At 37.5% G+C, this 19,314-nt stretch overlaps 1 protein-coding gene across 3 annotated transcripts; it reads right to left on the minus strand.

The window, feature by feature from the left end:
- Window positions 1-2,387: 2,387 nt before the first annotated feature.
- On the minus strand, window positions 2,388-12,205 carry LOC139964675 (solute carrier family 35 member G1-like). Of its 3 annotated transcripts, none has more exons than XM_071966493.1 (2): window positions 11,991-12,205; window positions 2,388-4,250 (listed from the first exon to the last, which is right to left on the minus strand). In XM_071966493.1, exon 2 carries the CDS (start codon window positions 3,926-3,928, stop codon window positions 2,810-2,812), a length of 1,119 nt encoding a protein of 372 aa, XP_071822594.1. In that variant the 5' UTR covers window positions 3,929-4,250; window positions 11,991-12,205; the 3' UTR covers window positions 2,388-2,809. The 3 variants fall into 3 exon arrangements, with proteins under 3 accessions (XP_071822594.1, XP_071822595.1, XP_071822596.1); XM_071966494.1 differs by having other exon boundaries at window positions 2,388-4,273; XM_071966495.1 differs by lacking the exon at window positions 11,991-12,205 and adding an exon at window positions 11,498-11,578.
- Window positions 12,206-19,314: the final 7,109 nt, after the last annotated feature.

The raw sequence follows: 19,314 nt of genomic DNA on the forward strand, positions 1-19,314 counted from the left end.
CTTGTTAATAAAACCTTTAACACGCGTAATGAGTATTTGAATCCGTCTGTTCTAAGCGTATTTGTCTTCTTTTTGGAGATTTTGATTGACAGTTATCGTTAAGTGTAAAGGAAATTGCGAAAACGCATGGCCCGGTTACATATAGTATAGGCCTAATACGTCCATGTACATATAAAATGAGCGAAACATGCGGTTCGTTATTGTCTGACGTCACGTGATAGAGATGATTTGAATAGTTGATTGTAAAATATGAATAAGAAAGGTGTGGTGTGGATGCATAATTATTTGGGCCAACAAATTTTTCAATTTTTACGCAAAGGTTAGTTACTCGTTAATAAGGTTTCAATATGAGCGTTACTTTGTTTGCCACCAGAATATCCCTGTACTCTCCTGTGAGCTCATTATTGATTAGTATCGATCAATAAATCAACAGCCATCTAAGCGTTACGTTAATAAGCTATACTGTCATTGATTTGAGTATTGAACAGTTTCAATCAATGATTAATACTTAGCCAACCGTCTGAACCGTGCGGTTCTCTTTGCTTTCGTGTCATAATAATAATAATATAAGAATTTATAAAGCGCTTTTATCCAGTTAAAAAAATTGCTCAGAAGAGCTGCAGGAGCAAAGTACCCAAAATGGACACAACAGTTATTAAACAAATGGATACGTATTCATGAAATAAGAACATCTTGAGTTCTTTCTGGAAAGTTGACACATGCTGGATTGTTTTCAGATGTAAGGGGAGACTGTTCCAGAGCTGTGGAGCTGATCTAGCAAAGCAACGTTCCCCATAGGGAGAAGTATCGAAGACATTGTCAAGATCGACTCTAACAGCTGATTCAACAATTTCAAAGGAACTTTAGGGGTACCCATAATATCACCATCATTCATTCGGTTATATACATTTCTTGGTTGTTGCTTAGAATCGTTTTTTGAGAGTTGCGCAATAAGCAGACGCGCAGCCAGACTTCGTGGTATGTGTGTTTGGGGGGGGGGGGGTGGGGGGCAATTGTCCCCATTAAGAGTAAGGTAGTTGAACTTCAACTAACGTTTGCAATTAATATGAACTTTCTTGACACCATTTGGACTGTACATTCTGTGACGATTTGCAATTTTAGAGGAGGAAGGGAAGACTCCGTTTTTTTTGGGGGGGGGGGGGCTGAAGGAAGGAATCCCCTATCCCATGTGAAAAGTTTGCTCAGTAAGGGGTCTTAGATGCAAAATGGGTACTATCTATGCCATCACTTAAAACTTGAAATATTGCCAACGAATATACAAATTCGTTCAAATCGTTGAGATAAATCTCGTTCTGAGCTTAATATGGCTATCGAGGTAAACCCTCTGGAAAGCTGTTCACTTCACACCGTGCTGTAAAAGTAAGTAACCAATACCGCCTACATATTCTCCAAAAGAGGGCTATACGTCACATTGCTAATGCCCCACCACTTGAACATACTAGTGGAATATTCAAGTCCCTAAATTTATTAAAACTCGGTGATATTATAACAGTCAAGGTTGCTACCTTTGCTTACAAAGCATGGAATGGATTACTGCCAGTCACTTTTAATGACTTTATTTGTAGTAACAGAGTCTTACATAACCATCACACAAGACAAGCCAACAACGCTCATTGCAATTTTTTACCATAGTAACATAGGGAAATTCGGTCTTCGTAACAGAGCAATACAAATCTGGAATGATCTATTAAAAAATTTGAAGTTCATAACTTCAAAACCCACATTCACCCGACATTTGAAAAAGGAATTTATTAACTCGTACTAGTAATATTTTATTACTGTATAATATTATTACTGTATATTTAATCATTACGTATATTCTGTATTATAAATATTTGTTCATTTTTCTTTTCTTTTCTCACAGGGAGTCTCCTACCTTGTTAAGTCTTTTATGACTTTTTAGGAGACTTCCTTTCCCTTTGTACACAATTGGCGATAAAACAAATAAATGAATACAATATCAATTATAAATCGGCTGTTTATTTTGCGTTCGCCGATTATTGGCTGTTCACTTTTCGTTCCTGAAAATTTAGCGTATGGGAACTCCCCCATTAACAATTAACAATTTAACGAAAACTCCTTGATGGAATGTCTTCTTAAACAGGAACGTGAAAACTTAAAGGTAATCAGTCTTGCCCCAATTACGTCAGGTTTTTCTCCTACTTCTTTTTTTTTTTTGGGGGGGGGGGGGGGCCTTTTGTAATATAAGAAGTATTCTGTAGTTGAAATATAAAATGCAATTGTAAATAAAAAGTGTTCTTTGTATTAGAAAAAAAGTCAGACAAATTGTGCTAAAAGAATTCTCTTTATTTAAAATGTTCTCACATATCGTACTGTCATTTCATGTCCGTGCCCCCCCCCCCCCTCCCCCATCACCCGCAGATTGAACCCAGCTCGTTCGTCAACCGGTCTTAAAGTTTCTGCAAGTTGGGGTTGTAATATTCAAAAAGTATTTTTCTCTTAGTCTGTAAGTCAATAAGCAGCTTGGCGCAGTATTGTCTTGTGATGGATGGTAATTAACAGAAGATAAAATGAGCTATAAACCTATGTCAACTGTTCTTTTAAGAGTGAAAATATTCACAAGTTAAAACCTTAAATGACATGAAGTTATACTGTTGGATTAAAAGTGACTTTTAATCCTTTAAAAACTATTCAGACTGCATGGACACTTTCGATAAGTATCGATTTATCACATGAGATACGAAAAGTCTTGATTGTGCTCTGTTTACATATTGCCATAAGGTTGTGCTATGTGACCCAAAACCAAAGCCCAATATCTCCTTTCACCTTACACCCTACTTTCAGTGGGAAGAGGTGGGTCCCCAGGTTCTCTTACGTCCTCTCTCGCCTCTTCTTCACTCTCTGTGTTCATTTTATCCTGCTGCTCACCAATATCCAGTTGGATGACGTCAGAGATGTGGTTTTTGTCTTCACTTCTCCGAATCTGCACAAATTTGCGGTAGGAAATCCCAATAGAGGAACTAATAATCATGAAAATACCGAGAATACTAAACAAATTTGGTGATGTACCGAGCAGGAATATATCCGCAAAGAACACCAGATATATTTCATTTACAGTTATCACAGTAACCACAACGATGTTCTCGACTGAAAGTGCGTAGGCAAATATAAGCATTGTCAAGTACCCTAAGAGGCTCACTGTGACGACCAACAGTCTCGTATCGAGACACCCAGGTATCTGCCAGTCGCGGTTTAATGTTATCGATATCGACGAGAGAGCCATGATACAGATGGAGCAATACAGGAGGGATTTTATGGGATTCGTATCTAGTTTTCCTAAGGCCCTAAACGCTACTGTGAGAAAAGCAGACGATAAGCTAGCACAGAGGGCGCTCATTGCTGGCAAGAGCGTCGATGCACCTTCGTTGCCATGTGACCCAAAGAGAAACGGTGGACGAATTATCAAGATGATACCAATTATTGTAATGGCGACCATAATAGCTTCGAACCATCTTAGAGGTTCCTTTAAGAAGATCCTTCCGAATAAAGCGCTAAACGCGATGTACCCGTATACAATGGCAGCAGCGTCCCCTGTGGGCATATTTTGATACGCATAGTAGAGAGTCCAAACTACTACGGAACTTGATACTCCTTGCACAGCTAGTCCCCGAAATTCTTGGCGAGATGTCGGTTTCATCTCGATTCCAAGAACAATGAGTAATATCAAACTAACTGCACAACTACAAAAGCCTCTTGCAAATACAAGTTGCGAAGAGTTGGCTGTGCCCTGAACGAAAGTGACCAAAATTGTTACTACAGAGCTTAAACAAGCCACCAAAAACGATGCTAGTAATCCCCTGTATCGATAGATTTTCCTCCGCAATCTGATAGTGAAATTTCCATGGTTACCAATCCCTCGGTGATCGTCTTCTTCCAACTTTGTCATCGTCTGCCTATAGGTCTGTACTGCAGTATCTCGCTGCAAAAGTTATCTAATACGATTTTTCTCTCTTGTATCTTTTCTTCTATCGGTTAACTTTTTAAGAGTAGAGTTCGTCACACATCAATGGGAAGCATGAGCAACGTGCGTACGCTGGTATGTTATCGTTCGCCAGAGCTATGCATAGTAATGTGAAATTTCCCGCATCTATTGTAAATACCTGAAGATAATGTATCAGCTCTTAAAAGTCCCGTTCGCTACCATACTTTGGACATTACTGGACAACAACTAGCTGTGTTCCTCCTCTTCCGTCGTCTCCAATCGTCGTCTATGATAAGTGAAGGAGAACAACTAAACGAAATGAAAATGAGTACTATACAAAAATTCATCTCCTGAAGATGAACAAATAGGTTCTCACTACAAACGGATATTGACAAGAAGAAGAATGGAACCAGGAAGGTGACACTGTGACAATGTTGCTTTGTAATTAACTAATCGAGATAACTTCACAAATCCATCTGTTCAGGCTTGAAATTGAGTTGCTTACTGCAATTCACCAAATAAACTAAATACCCACAGATATAGTTGCCAGCAGGGATACTCACGTTGATGAAAAAGCCGATTTATTGCTATTAGCAAATATCTCTGAGAGAAAAGATTGCCAATTAAAATAAGATTTTAACAACGGCATGATGTTATTATCTTAACAGCTATAAGTAGGACCAATGCAATACAATTGCGGGAATCAATCAGTTCTCTGGCTCAAAAACAAGTTCTCGACCAAGGAAGAGCATCGGTAAAACGCAATTCGGAAAATGTTGTACATATAGCCTATTGGCTTCACCGTAGTACTTCCCGTATGCAGGAATGTTTGAGCAATTATGCTGATGCCTTGTCGTGGGCATTAGCTTACTATCGGGAAACGTACAAGGCAATAAATATCTCAGGGAGAGAGTATGGTTAATTGCTTCAGATAATGACAATGGGATTGTGTTACCGTCTTGGCAGCTAGAAATAATATCGATGCAATACAATTGTCAACGAGGTAGCAATACAGTTGTAAACGCGGAAACAATCAATTCCGCAGTCTATTGTAATCTCGACCGGGTAACTTTTATGTTTGTGATTTCAATTAAAGTTTTATCAGGAATACACAATTAATCATAATAATATTGAGGATTTATAAAGCTCAGACTTATCCACCGATAACGGTGCTCAAGGCACATCACAATATTACCCCGGTCAACGATAACCTGTCAAACATAGAGACAATCCCTCTACATGGCAGCAGCTAAACAGCGCCCAGCTGACAGGTCCCCATTTATACACCCAGGGGTGAAGAGAGGCAATGGAGATAAAGTGCCTGGCCCAAGGAAAACACTACGTAATGATCTGGCCAAGACTCGAACCAAAAATCCTTAGCTCACAAGTCCACTGCCTTAACCACTTGACCATAACGCTCTCTCCTGAACACCTCGGAGAAATTATATAGCCTATGCCAGAAGATGACTCCATGTAGGGGTACTTACCCCTTAAGTAACACGTACACTAACAATATACCATGTTTATAAAAAGCCTCAGTGTTCTATATTAGTGTTATGTACGGATACACCGAACAAAGTTTGCATAATTACATAAAATACATGATCAGTTTCAGTTATTGCCAGCATTTTTGTTTTCTTTTTTTGTTATGATTTGATTAAAGGTCGGAGTATTGGAATTGGTGCCATGCTATATAGTTGGTATTAGCAAGTCCACTCGATAACAAGAGTTGTCTATTACTTTATGTACTGTAGGCTATACTCTATACGTAAAATAACTGTAATTAATTGGTATACTGCTAAATAAATGCACATACAAGTTGCATTAGGACAATAGTAGCACAGAACCAGAAATGTGATTTATTCATAATCGCAAATGAGAAGATGTTTAAAAGTAATGTTACAGATAGTTGATATATAAGTATACTAAAACATGAAGGAAGGGTTCAAAAATTGAGCAAAGTAACAACAAATTCAGATACTTCCGAGTCTCGTTAAAGATAAAACTACAAATTGTCTCTAAACAGATCAATTTTTACTATCATACTAAAATTATTTCCAATATGCTTACAAGTTTGTTCACATCAGTTAGTCACTAGTTGTTGACGACAAGTATAAAGTCTCGATATTTTATTTTTTATTTATTTTTTAGTTGTTGTTCTCTTTTCTAATTGTAAAGTTCTGTATTTTTTCAGGGAGAGTTAATACCCGATAAGCCTTATAGGTTTCTTTTAGTGCACTTCCTTTTACGAGTTTTGTTTTTTATCTCCTTCTACGTTATATGTCATACTTATGTTGTGATAGAACAAAAAAATAAATCAAATCAATTCTGTAGCCGGTATTAGCCAGTTGGTATTGGATGACGTGCAGTATGAGCTACCGAAGATACATATACACGGAATATGATATGTTGTGAAGACCTCTTCTCGTGTTGTATTCTGTAAATAGATACTTGCACAATTTGGTTTGTTTTCTTCTGTATTTTATTTGTTAACCTGAAATGCAGAATCTTTAAAAGACTAGAAACGTTCGGGGCGCCTGAAATGCAGAATGTTTTAATGGACTCATCTATTGTTTTCCTAACGTTTTACATGATTTGGTATTGAAGTAAACTTGTTGCGAAATCGTAATATAGTGTCTTCCATTTTCGAGTTGGAGAAAAAGAGACAGGTGTTAACAATTATCTCAATGTCTCAATAATTCATACTTTGTCTTAAATTTCTTCTGTATTTTATTTCTTAATAATCTACAATTATCTCAAAATGTCTCAATAATTATGATTTTTATCTCAACTTTCTTCTGTACTTTATTTCTTAATAATCTACAATTATCTCAAAATGTCTTAATAGTTCTTATTTTGTCTCAACTTTCTTCTGTATATTTATTTCTTAATGCTCTCAACTTTCTTCAGTATTTTATTTCTAAACAATCTTCAATCCGACTCCATGAAATTCAGAATATTTAAAAGCCTGTTGTCCCATGAAGCTATTAACGAAAAACAGCTCCATGGTTGTTCATAGTGTATGTGAGTCTAATCATTGTTCTTGCGTAGTTTGTAGAGCGGCTGTATATGATTCTAAAGCTCCTTCTATAATTCTCGAGCTCACTTTATTGTGCCAATGTTACGGTACATCGAATCCACAAAACCACTAGCCTTGGCCTATTGTTGGTGAAGGCAGTAGACCTTTAAGCTCTAAGCCGGCTACGAAGTGTAAATGATGCGGGTTATTCTGCAATCGTGCCGTTATTTTAATACATGGGGTCCAAGTATATGAACCATGGATAGATTCACTCAGGACACCTTGTGTATTAGGCCATCAGCTGAAGCTCAAAATGTGGCTGTAAAATCAGTTTCGTTCCAGCAACACCGGGTCTAGACTTTTAATGCATTTTTGGGTAGTTTAATGCATCACAAACATTATATCAAAAGTTCTCCAAAAAATTTCCTGCAGTATTTTTGTAAGAAACCCTTGAAATTGGGTATGTTATGTAGACATTACGTGCTACGATGCTATGTATTAGGAACACATATGCTAACGTTAGATTTGGTACAGTGGTACATACATACCACTCTTTTCTTATATGTTAAATTACGACTGATATATTTTTCTTGTATAATAGTTGGGTCAGGGTTACAAGAATGGTGGAAGAGGATTCTGGTGTAAGGGTCAGTGAGGGTTGTTTTCAGGCATTACAAGTTGTGCCCCCCCCCCCCCCCCCTCCATTTTCGCCAAAATGGTAAAAAATCACATTTTCAACTTTGAAATATGAAATACAATTTTTGCACATTATAACTTAAGGGTTTTAATTATAAAAATGTACCACTTTTAATAAACTCAGATATAATGCTTTGTAATAAATCAAATATTTTTAGATTTTCCCCCTGTTATGAATGCATTTCGTCTGTGCATGTATGCGTAAATATACACATATAATGAAAAGTTCCTCTCCATAATTGTTACACTCCCCATCCAAACTGTTTTACAAATGCGATCCCCTCCCCCTCTACTTTACATGTAGCTAAATCCCTAGTTACAATGAGATGTACCAATGCCCCAAGACCAGTGAGCTATTTCTTTTGTATAAATCAATATATAAGTTGGCACACTAAGACGTCATGGCATATCGTAGATGTGAAATAAAGTTATAGTCGGTATATATCCGTTACCTTAGTACTCTTTCTACAGTCTTCTGCAAAACTAGGTACTTTCTCCTTGTTACTGAAACGACATGTTTATAATTCGTATTCCTGCAAAAAGAGTTTCCAAGGGAGTTAACGTATAAAAGAAAAGATCGACAAGGTTTCGAATGGTATTTTGAATAATAATAGTTCTATATTCTACAAATAATATGAATCATAAAGGTGAATGGTACAAATAAGTGAATAACGAAGACAGTTAACTTAAGCCCCAGATAGAAAGAAATAATGTATCTATTAAGACTGGGTCGATACACTCAATGGTGTAGTAGAGCTGGGCCTTTGCGATGATTCAAGATACAGGTTCTTCATCAAAAGGCGCGGCGCGGAATTAATAAGTGATTAAAAGTTCATCCAAGGACAGTTGTACTAGTCTTAACAGTATCCACTTCAATTCACTGTATGGTAGTCAGATATGGTATGGAAAAGGGAAAGTCTATTCCGTAGTAGAGGTGAAGATAATTAGATGAAATAAAAGTCACTAAAGACTTGAATATCCTTCAGTCAAAACTTGAACAGATGCACAGAACATATTAACAATATGAATAAAACAGGTAACGAAATGTTACGGCAAACAATAAAGAACCGTGATATTGGAACAGGGTCAGGGGATATGTGAATATGCAAGAGGTAAAGCATGCCCATAACACCCTCCTCCCCCCTCCCCTCTCAAAAAAAAGTGTGATTTGAAGAAAATGTGGATATTTATCAAAGGTGTCTGGTAGGTAGGGTAATCTACGTAAAACTACTAATAGCTAAAATGAATATATGAATAAGATCATGTTTTCTGGTTCCTTTAAACTCTGGGGAACAAAATAATGACAACATGACTTTGAAAAAGTTAACCCTCTTCACAAACTTCAAACTTGATTAAAATTTCAGACTAAGATATCAAGATTTAACACCATCACAGTTCATCCTCCAAATCATCTTCCCCTGCATCAACAATCTCAACATCTTCTTGGAAGTTGCTGCAATTTCTATATTTACATAGGTCTGTACACTGTAGTTGTGCATTCATTCAGGAACATCTTCCTTTAAGACATTTGCCGACTCTACAGCTACTGCTGACACACTGAAGCAAAACATCTGGGTCAGGTGGCTTCGTCATCCAAGTGATTATAAGGTCATCATTTTCAAGTTTCCATCCATGTCCCTCTGGTGAGAGTGCATCAATCCTTTGCTGCAATGCCCTACTGTGAATAGCAGCCTGGTTGGTGCAGCGCTTGACATGCTGGATCAGAGCATCTTTTGTTGGTGGTAAACTCTGCTCTGAGGAGGAGATGAACAGAACACCTTGTACCATGAAATTGGATATTTTTGAGTCTCACATTTTATGATGGGGTACCAATATAATTACAATTCAGCTAGAAATATGTTGCAAATTACTTTAATAATTTCAATGGAAAGATTAACCTGATATTGCATCTCAAAGCGTTTAGAGAATTTTTTAATTTTCCTTGGGGGAGGACCCCCATATTCCAAAAGTCCTAGATCCACCCCTGAACACTCAATGAACCACACATTGAATAGAGTACTTTACCTTTCAAGATCTGTATGTCTTCCTTGTCAAGAATTGTATCTAGTTTCTTCAACATAGAGAGTGGTACCTCACTCCAATGGCAACACGGTCTTTTCCTCTAATATTCGTAAAATCTGAACTCATCTTTTTTCCGCTCTGCTGCTTGTCGAAGCAATACCTTAATAAAATGAAATAAAAAAAGCAAATTGTTTTGCATTTTCTGTTGATCAAAATGTAAGTTTGAACAAATAAGAACTAAGACAATTTTATTTATATACCATGTGATCTGCTCATCTTCTATGGACAAACAAAGACACATTCAAATTTTGCAAACCAGTGTCATGCAAAAAAGAATTAAAACAGACTTTTTTTGACAGTACAGTACATTATCTCTTAATGTTATGGTTTAAATTATACAATGGTAGATTATATCTGTTACTAATAATAAAGGAGACAGATACTTGTTCATTTTGGTAAAGCTAGACAGGCTGACCATAAGACCTTGCAAACCTAACCTTATTGCACCTTTGTTACACTTATTTTTCTAACTAATATAATATCTCTATCATTCAAATAAAGGGCCACAGTAAGAAAACTATGAAGCCTGTATTTAACACTTAGGCTAGTGCCCAGATGGAGAATTTGAAACAAATTTCCGTTCCTACCACCATATAACAAAACAAATCAGATGACCATGCCACTAATTATATTTTGTTCAGGTCCAACACTGTGCCCTTTGACTTGGATTATATCCCTTAAGAGCTACTGATCTTGCATTATGCAACTTCTCTTAACACTTCAACTATGCCACAGAAGTACAAGTAGAGTCGTGTAGTATGCTTAGGCTTACCTCCATCGAAAGTCTCTGCCTGCTGCAGCTTGTCCCGTTTGCAACGCCTAGTAATGTATTGTTTCTTTTCCCACATATAATAAATTGAACAGGCAATACACCAGAGCTTCTGCTTGGTTTCCTCGATCTTTCCGTCAATTCTTCGTTTAAAATCATATGGGGTCTCCTCTGGAACTGTCCGTTTTCTTGCAGCAATGTGCTTGCTATCAATGAACCGCCTGTAACACTTATCGTGGAACCCCATCATACTATGCTGTTGAACACACGCTTGATTGTAGTAGGCCATGGAGTAATCAGTAGTACGGCGATATCACTGTCTCCGCCGCTGAGATTAAGCCAATCTTTAGCGCAGGAAGTAACTTTAGTCCATCGTTTATTCGTCGGTGCCTTGAATGCTTCAAATTTTACAGATTCAATGTGCACTGAACACTGTAGATTTCCGTGTGTCGGAGACTGACTAGCGCCCGTGGGAGCCGCCATGTTTGTTGTTTTCTACAAAGATTGCACACAGAACTCATGGCTCATTGGACAATACATATCACATGGTACAGATATCTCACTGGCGCACAACTTTTGAACGTAAAACGGCAAGTTTCTTAACATACGCAATAAAAAATATAGTTCGATCTTTCGAGCGGAATTGCAAAAAAACTGCAGGAAAGTACATGGAGAACTTTTGGATCATTAATCTTAATTAATTTATGTATTCAATGCTGTAGAGAAATTTTAGACCCGCAGTTGCTGGAACGAAACAAGCGAATTTCGACCTTCAGCTGATGGCCTATATGGTGTGTTTAAATAGTTTGGTACAGTTAGCACTTACCGTTAAGGATACGTAGTTTTGCATTGCCACGGTCTGTCCCACGGCCATATCCGTGGAAACGACACCCATGAACTACAATACAGTTGAGTCAATTCAAAATGATTTATTTTAGCCTAAGTAAATTTGTACAAATAGACTCACCCAATCGGAAACCGATGTAAGATTTGAACGAGGACATAAGAAAACAAAACAGGTACCAATCCACAGACTCAAGAGGACCCCCTTCGATCCACCTCCACACATATACTCCCCCCCCCCCCCTTCCTCCCCATCCCCATTGCTTCTCATCCTTCCCGTAAGTTAATTTTGTTAGAGCACTTCGTTGTCAACGACTCCCGTGTGAGAGTATTGCTAATACAAAATACTAGGTTTCATTAGTAAAGTGCACAACTGGAATATAGGCCTACGCCAACATATATACCGAGTCACTCCAAGATTAATGTATGTCGTCCAGTTACAGAGTTGTTGACAATTGACAATTCATAATCATGGACGTTAAATATGAATGTAAGAGACTGACTTCGGTCAGCTTGCCGCTTTGATGAGCCAATGGGGCTTCTTCGCGAGTTCCTGCTTGCAGGAGGATCTAAAAATACATACACACATACATACATACCCCCATATACCTACGTACTTTGATGTGACGTTGTCGCTAATCTTCGAGCCCTTGGGTCACCACAAGATGGCTATCTCATTGAATGATAGCAATGTACTCTACCATCACGGTGAAACTGTAACGATTACTATTACAGCGATCGTTAACAGTCTTATAGAGAGCCACTATTCATTCAATTGTAAGAAACACGACTAAACTTATCAACGAAAGTATCCGTAGTTCTTATTGAAGTAAAGTGCAAAGGAGCTATTGTATTACGTCATGCTTATTCACTTTGCAGTTTTTCCACTGATGCATATAACCACTAGAGCTTATCGGTTCGTGTTTACGATGACCACGTATAAAGACAGCGGACATGGCCTAATGGTTCTTGGTAAACATTAACCTCAATTGTCGGGTGGTACAGCTGAATATAGTGTCCGGGCATCCGTTAGGATGACTTCTTATGGACAACAATAGAGCCGTTCATTTAAGTTTGAATTTGACTTTGCTTCTCAGCGCCCGGTTTGGAAACTCCGCACCCGGTCTCAAAACTGCGCGCCTGGTTTGAAAGTTGAGCGCCTAACTTAACTAGCCAGCTGAGGTTACTTCTCAACACTTCACAGTGGCGATGTGTTCGGTATCTCCATAGTTCATGCACTTATCTACTTTTATTTTTAGTGTAAAAGTCATTTTTGGTCCAACAAATGAAGGTCAAACCAGTAGAAATCATGTAGGGAGCCTAGGAACTCCTCCTATAGGGTTTCAAACATAAGTGTTATTTTAGCTGGAATGATCGGGCTTATACTTCGATCAAATATTTTCCATTGATGTCTGATTGAGCAATTTCCTTGGGTTAGACTTCAAAATGAATATATATATATATACTGAAGCGTGTCGAAATAACCGTCTTTGTTCATTTGTCAAGGGTCAGCGTTTATGGATTAGGACAAAGGTACTGGTTACAGGATACATATAAACTGTATTGCCAGTGGCCTACCAGCCGAATTAGGATACTAAAAAGCAGGCAAATCAAGGCCTTGAGCAAAATTCTTCAGCAATACTGATGAGGCTCGTCAAGTATTTTGTTTAAAAGTATATATGTATACGGAACAATGCTTAGTCTCAACGTGGAACCAAATCACTGCAGATTACAGCTACAAACTGTTAATTTCTCTCTGTTTGAAATTCAACTGTTCCCAGCAGAGATATACCGCGTAGAGATAACCATTTTTATCAGATATTATACTATATATGACGTCAGCAAGTATTACAAGACTGTACACTTATATAATAGGCCGTTCCTACGAACGCGGGCTTGCTTCACCCTTGATCGACCTATCGAGGGGAGGGCAAATTGCTCAACTCTTTTTCTGCGTGGGAACGGGACTAGCCCGAGCTTGACCAAGCCCCTCATGAGAGGTGGGGTTAGGACAGCTTAGCCCGGGTAAACGTTGACCAATGTAAATAAACATTTAACTTGAGGTGTAAAAGTTCCGATGGATTTTATCAGTTGTGGTTTCCGCCGCTTGCTTATTTCAGTATCGACATAAACTGTGATGTATCTTCTAAAATTGGTTGTGTGTACAAAGGACCAGTGCAGTGAGAATGAAGGAATTACGTAAGGCATAGCTGAGTAGTACACAGTGTAGTTGCCCGCATATATCCGCATACATACAGTATAAAGTTTCAGCTGCTGTCTTGAAGACGTCCAGATAATCGGCAAAGCCCATTATTATTATTAACGATATTTTCCTGTACAACATGTCGCAGGAGACTGAGCATGCAAAGTATGTGGTCGGACGATGAGGTAACCAAGGTTTTGTCACGATAACCGTAAAGCGTTTAGTCTATACGCCATAACTTCTTTGACGCAATACTAGCAAAGTACACTGATAGTGGAATTTCTTGTTGCCAGCTTGCCAAGAAAAGTTTTTACATCAATGTCAATGAAAATGGTACAGTATAAAATAAGTGCGGACACCTAGTTGCAACAAAACATTTTGCACCATGTCTCGAGCCTAACCATTTTGTGTTAGGGGTTAAATATTTCTTCTGGGTAAAGTGTGCAAATATTTTTTTCCAGAGTTGTTGAAACGTTTTTATGAACACAAATAACAATAAAAGATGAGTAGTATACAGAGTCAAGAAAAAACAAGGTGGTGGAGGAGGACTGAAATAGCATTAGCTTGTACGAGCAGTCAAAACCTTAAACAAGTTATACAGTACAGATAAAAACACAATACAACAATAGAGGAAGAGAACAAAGGCAAAAAACAAATGTAATTAACAACTTACAAGCAATAATGATTCACAAAAAACAAAGACAATTAACAACTAACAAGCAATAATGATTCACAAAAAGCAAAGATAATTGACAACTTACAAGCAATATTGCTTAATAATTTAGAAGGTGATCCTTAAGCCCTTTTCTAAAGGAGAAGATACTATTTATAGCTTTTTTTATTGTTATTTAGTGTATTCCAAAGTTTATAAAAACTGTTTATAAAAACAAATCGATGGGCAATATCATTGCAAGAAAGATTTGTGCAAAAATCGTGAGATGTCCTTGTGTAATTAAAATGGAATTTGTTGTAATAATTGAATCAACTATTACACTAAACCGGTAAAGGCCCCTTTATAGTCTTGAACATGAAAACAGCCACCTGTAATGTGTAAATATCAAAAATATTAAGAATCCTTTGAGTCAAGAAATGGGATTTCGTTGGTGCACGATAATCATAATTAGCCAAATACGAACGGCTATTTTTTTGTAAAATATTTAAGCGATTCAAGTATAAGAGTAAGTGATCCCCCATATAATATTACAATAGGATAGATACGAATAAATACGTGAATCATACAAGGATTTAATGATATTAGATGGGACGAAATAGCTGATTTTATACAATATAACAATTACTTTTGAAATTTTAGAACATAGAACATCAATATGGTGTTTCCAGGTTAGGTTGGAGTCGATATAAATGCCAAGGAATTTGGCTCTATTAACTAGGACAATTTTATTTCAATCAATGTGAATAACTCAACAGAGCCAAGTTTAAATCATGAAAAATCATGAATTCAAATTGGTTTCAGAAATATTTAATGATAATTTGTTGGTTTTGAACCATAATGAAACCATTTTCAGCTCAGTATTTACTATATGTGCCCCGGATATGAGGTCCTTATGTTTATAAAGGATACTAGTGTCGTCTGCGAATAAGATAAATGAGAGTACAGCCTGATGAGCAGTTACACAAATCATTTAAGTAAACAAGAAATAGCAGAGGTCCAAGAATGGAGCCTTTGGGTACACCAAAATTGATATTTCGAAAACAAAAACAACTGTTATTTATACGCACTGTTTGTTTTCTATCTGACAAGTAACTATGAAACCAATAAAACGCAAGTCCCCGAATGCCATAATGGTTCAGTTTACTTAGCAAAATTCTGCGATCCACAGTGTCAAATGCTTTGGATAGATCTAAAAAAAAATATCAATACTAATTTCTTTATCATTAAAACCATCTGTGATATACTTCACAATGTTGCTCACTGCCATGGAGGTGGAAAATGTTTTTGCGGAAGCCAAACTGGTTGGACGAGAGTATACTATATTCTTATTCAGGAAACTTATTAACCTGGCATAGATGATACGTTCTAGGATTTTTGAGGGAGCTGATAAGATGGCTATAGATAGGAAAGGTAGTTGGAGAGGACAGACTGGGCTAAATCTAGCTTCTTTCATTCTAATTGGGACTATACCGGAAGAAAAAGAAAGATTGCAAATATGTTGGTATTAATAAATTTGGGCAGGCAGCTTGAAGTATTTTAATAGAGATACCGTCCGTTTCTGATGAGGAACCTTTGTTTTAGTTGACTTATTATATTGGTTACTTCGTAGCAGTTGGTTGGAGAAACAAACATTGAATCGGGAACAGGATTGAGTAATTACTCAGGAAACTGGAGAAAGAGGCATCTACATGGGTAATTCGATTAGCTAACTTAGTACCAATATCAGAGAAATAGTTATTGAAACACACAGCAACTTCCATATCATCGGTAATTTTATCTCCTTCTTTGATTATTTTAAAATCATCTCTGCCAGACTCTTTGCTTCTCCCTATAATTGCATTTATTACTTTCCAAGTTTCTTTCAGATTGTGTCTATTTTCAGCAAACAGTTCTGCATAGTATGACTTTTTACATTGTCGAATTACATTAGTTAGTTTGTTTCTATAACTTGTAAATTTTCAGTTTATTGATATAGGTGTACGATTTAGCAGAAAACGTTGATAAAGATTTTTTCTTTGTAGAGATAGACTTTAGAATCCCTGAGGTGATCCAAGGATTGTAAGTATACTCCTGTTTCATGGTCTTAAGATTCTGAAGTGGGCTATATTTTTGATCAAATAACGTATTAATAACATCGATGAAATAGTTGCAAGCATCATTCACACCAGAAATGGTAAAAGTTGATGCCAGCTGTGCTCCTCAATAAAAGTGTTAAAGTTTGCTTTACAAGTATTTCTTTTAAAAGGGTAACATGAGCCATCATTTTGAGCACGCTTATATGGCAAGCCATATGTGCAATAATTCAATAATCTGAGTTTATCGCCGTTTAACTCTGTTTTTTCGATCGATACTCGGTTTATCGAATTATTGCACACGTGTCTTGCCATACACGCTTCTAGTGAGTCCTTACTCAGCTAAATATTGGAAAATGATCATTAATATCTGACACAAGACTCTCTGACATGGTAAGAAAAGAAATATCATTAACAGATAATATGTTGTTAATTAAAGTAGCGCTAGAATCTGTAATTCTGGTAGGTGTGGTGATTAAAGGAATGAAAGAGTTGGAAAGCATAACATAAAAAAATGTAGACATATTACTGTTAGAATGATACTTTACAAGATCAATATTGATTTCTTTTTTTGGACTACGGTTAAGAATATTCACCAAGGCTGATATTTTTCAACAAATATCACTAGTTGACTGTCGGGTGGTCTTTAGATCACACCAATGGTAACATTACTGTTTAGGTTTGTAGTTTCTATGAATAAAAACTCAAACAAACTTGGGCTGGTTACTTAAATCATTTCTTTCCTCGAAGTAAATATGATTGAGGACGTGGAAGCCTACACCTACGCCCCGTTTATGCGTTCTATTGGCATGCACAAACTTATTAGTTCGACACACTTAACATACTAACAGGGGTATTGTTATGAAGCCAGGTTTCAGCAATAGCAACACCGGGTGAGGCACAGTCTAATGAACTAGAATTTAAGTGAGATACATCATCGTTGTTTTTTTCCCATACTAGCTTCGAGCATTTATGTGCATGATAGATAATGGCGAGTTGCTCTGGTTTAATGTTTCGAGAAGAGAGGAGTCACCAAAGTATGAACAGGCCGTGTTACCACCGGATACTCATAGCTATAGTTCAGTCACTACTGTTCATGTTCCACAACCGTGCATCAGTGACTACATGCGCTGTGTTCGCAGCACGGTAACCTGGTTACAGTAGGCACAGTAATTACTGGAAAGCTGTTACACGTTGAACTACGAGTCCGACAGGTGAAAATTTGCAGTAATTAAAAAAACAAAAAAATCATTTTTAATTTTTTTTTAAATTTAAAAATTAATTTGTAAATTTGCAGTAAGAAAAAACTTGCAGTAATTACTTTGCCAACTGTAACACGTTTTACCGTGTTACGAACACAGCGCAGTAGTTACTGATGCACGGTTGTGGAACATGAACAGTAGTTACTGTACTAGCTATGGGTATTGGCTGGTGTTACACTCAGCATAATGATGGTCAGGATTTATGGAGTTGTCGATTAAATTACCAATGAAGAGATCATTGAGCCTATATGTTTCAGAAACGAAGCTGCTTAATTGAAGACATTAGAAGGAAGAGATAAACAATTAAACAAATAAACAACAATACAAATAAACAATTAAGCAACAATATATACAGGATATATAAGAACTAGAAAAATGGGAATGTAGTGAGTGGTCGAAATTTCGTAGCACTAGGCTCTCGTGTCTGGCGTTCCTTCCTGTTGCGATTCGCGAAGACGTACCTGGGGATCAACTCGTTCGCACAGTGTTGGTTCAATGTAAAGTTTGCCATTGATAAAGAGCTGGCCCCTGGGAGCAATGTTTGCACCATTAGAGATAACCTGTTGACCCTTTGATGCTCAGAGGGTGAAAACTGATAAGAACCTTTAATTGAGTGTGTTTAAAGCAAGACTATTCGACTTATCGAAGCAGATTTCATTTCCAGAATGTCTGTATGTTTTATTGAAGACTTATAGACCCCCTTCACAAAACTAAACTGAACTGAACTCGACCAAACTATGTTCACCAAAAGAAACTCATAGCATTGGAGAATTTACAGATTAACTGTAGCTTTAATTTTGGAGTAATCATATGTAGAATGTTTCAGACTTTGACATGTGTTGACCTCATGTGACCTTCGACCTCTACCAATTTCAATAGGGTTCTTGCATTCACCAACCTGGATCGACATAATAAGTATGAAGTTCATGAAAGATTTGCATATTGAGTAATCGGTTTACAAGATATTCATACATTGACTTAAAATGTTGAACGCAAATGACCTTTGACCTCCACCAATGGAGTATTTGTTCTTTGCATATACGTAGTAAATATGGTGTAGATCAGGGTTGTCCAACCTTTTGCAGAGGAGGGCCACATGGAATGATTATGATGAAGGAGGGGGCCGCATGAACCCTACGCTCGATTTTTCGATTTTTCGCCCGAAGCCCAAGGCAACAGAATGTGAGCACTGCGCGCGGAGCTCACTGATTTATTTTCCTTCCTGATAAAACAAATGAATAAAGTCCAGCCGCCCCCCCTCCGCTGAGAGTGTCACAAAAACTGACCTGCATGCAGTTTTTCGGACCCAGAAGGTTCGAATAATTGATTATATATAGCTTCAAATTGTTATCAATAAATCTGCTCTCAAATTTCGCACCGTAGAGCATCTCTGGCGGGCCGGACGCAACCCTGCGGCGGGCCGGACTGTGGCCCGCGGGCCGTAGGTTGGACAACCCTGGTGTAGATCATTCAAGAACCGTCAACCAGTATCATGTGTATTGGCTCATTCGAAGGGACTTAATATTTCCTTCATTTGAATTAATTCTGTCACTATCACATGGTTACAATTTCGTTGTAGGGGGACTAGGGAGCATAGGCGTACCCGGCGGGGGTTTATGGAGGAAAATCGCCCCCTCTCCCACCCCCACCCCCCGAGTTCAGGGGACCCAAAATTCGGGTAACAGTTGTTGTTGCCTCGGGAAAAAGAATGAAATTCAATTTAAAAATACA

The sequence above is a fragment of the Apostichopus japonicus genome, chromosome 23 (genome assembly GCF_037975245.1).
Source record: "Apostichopus japonicus isolate 1M-3 chromosome 23, ASM3797524v1, whole genome shotgun sequence".
Classification (NCBI taxonomy): Eukaryota; Metazoa; Echinodermata; class Holothuroidea; order Aspidochirotida; family Stichopodidae; genus Apostichopus; species Apostichopus japonicus.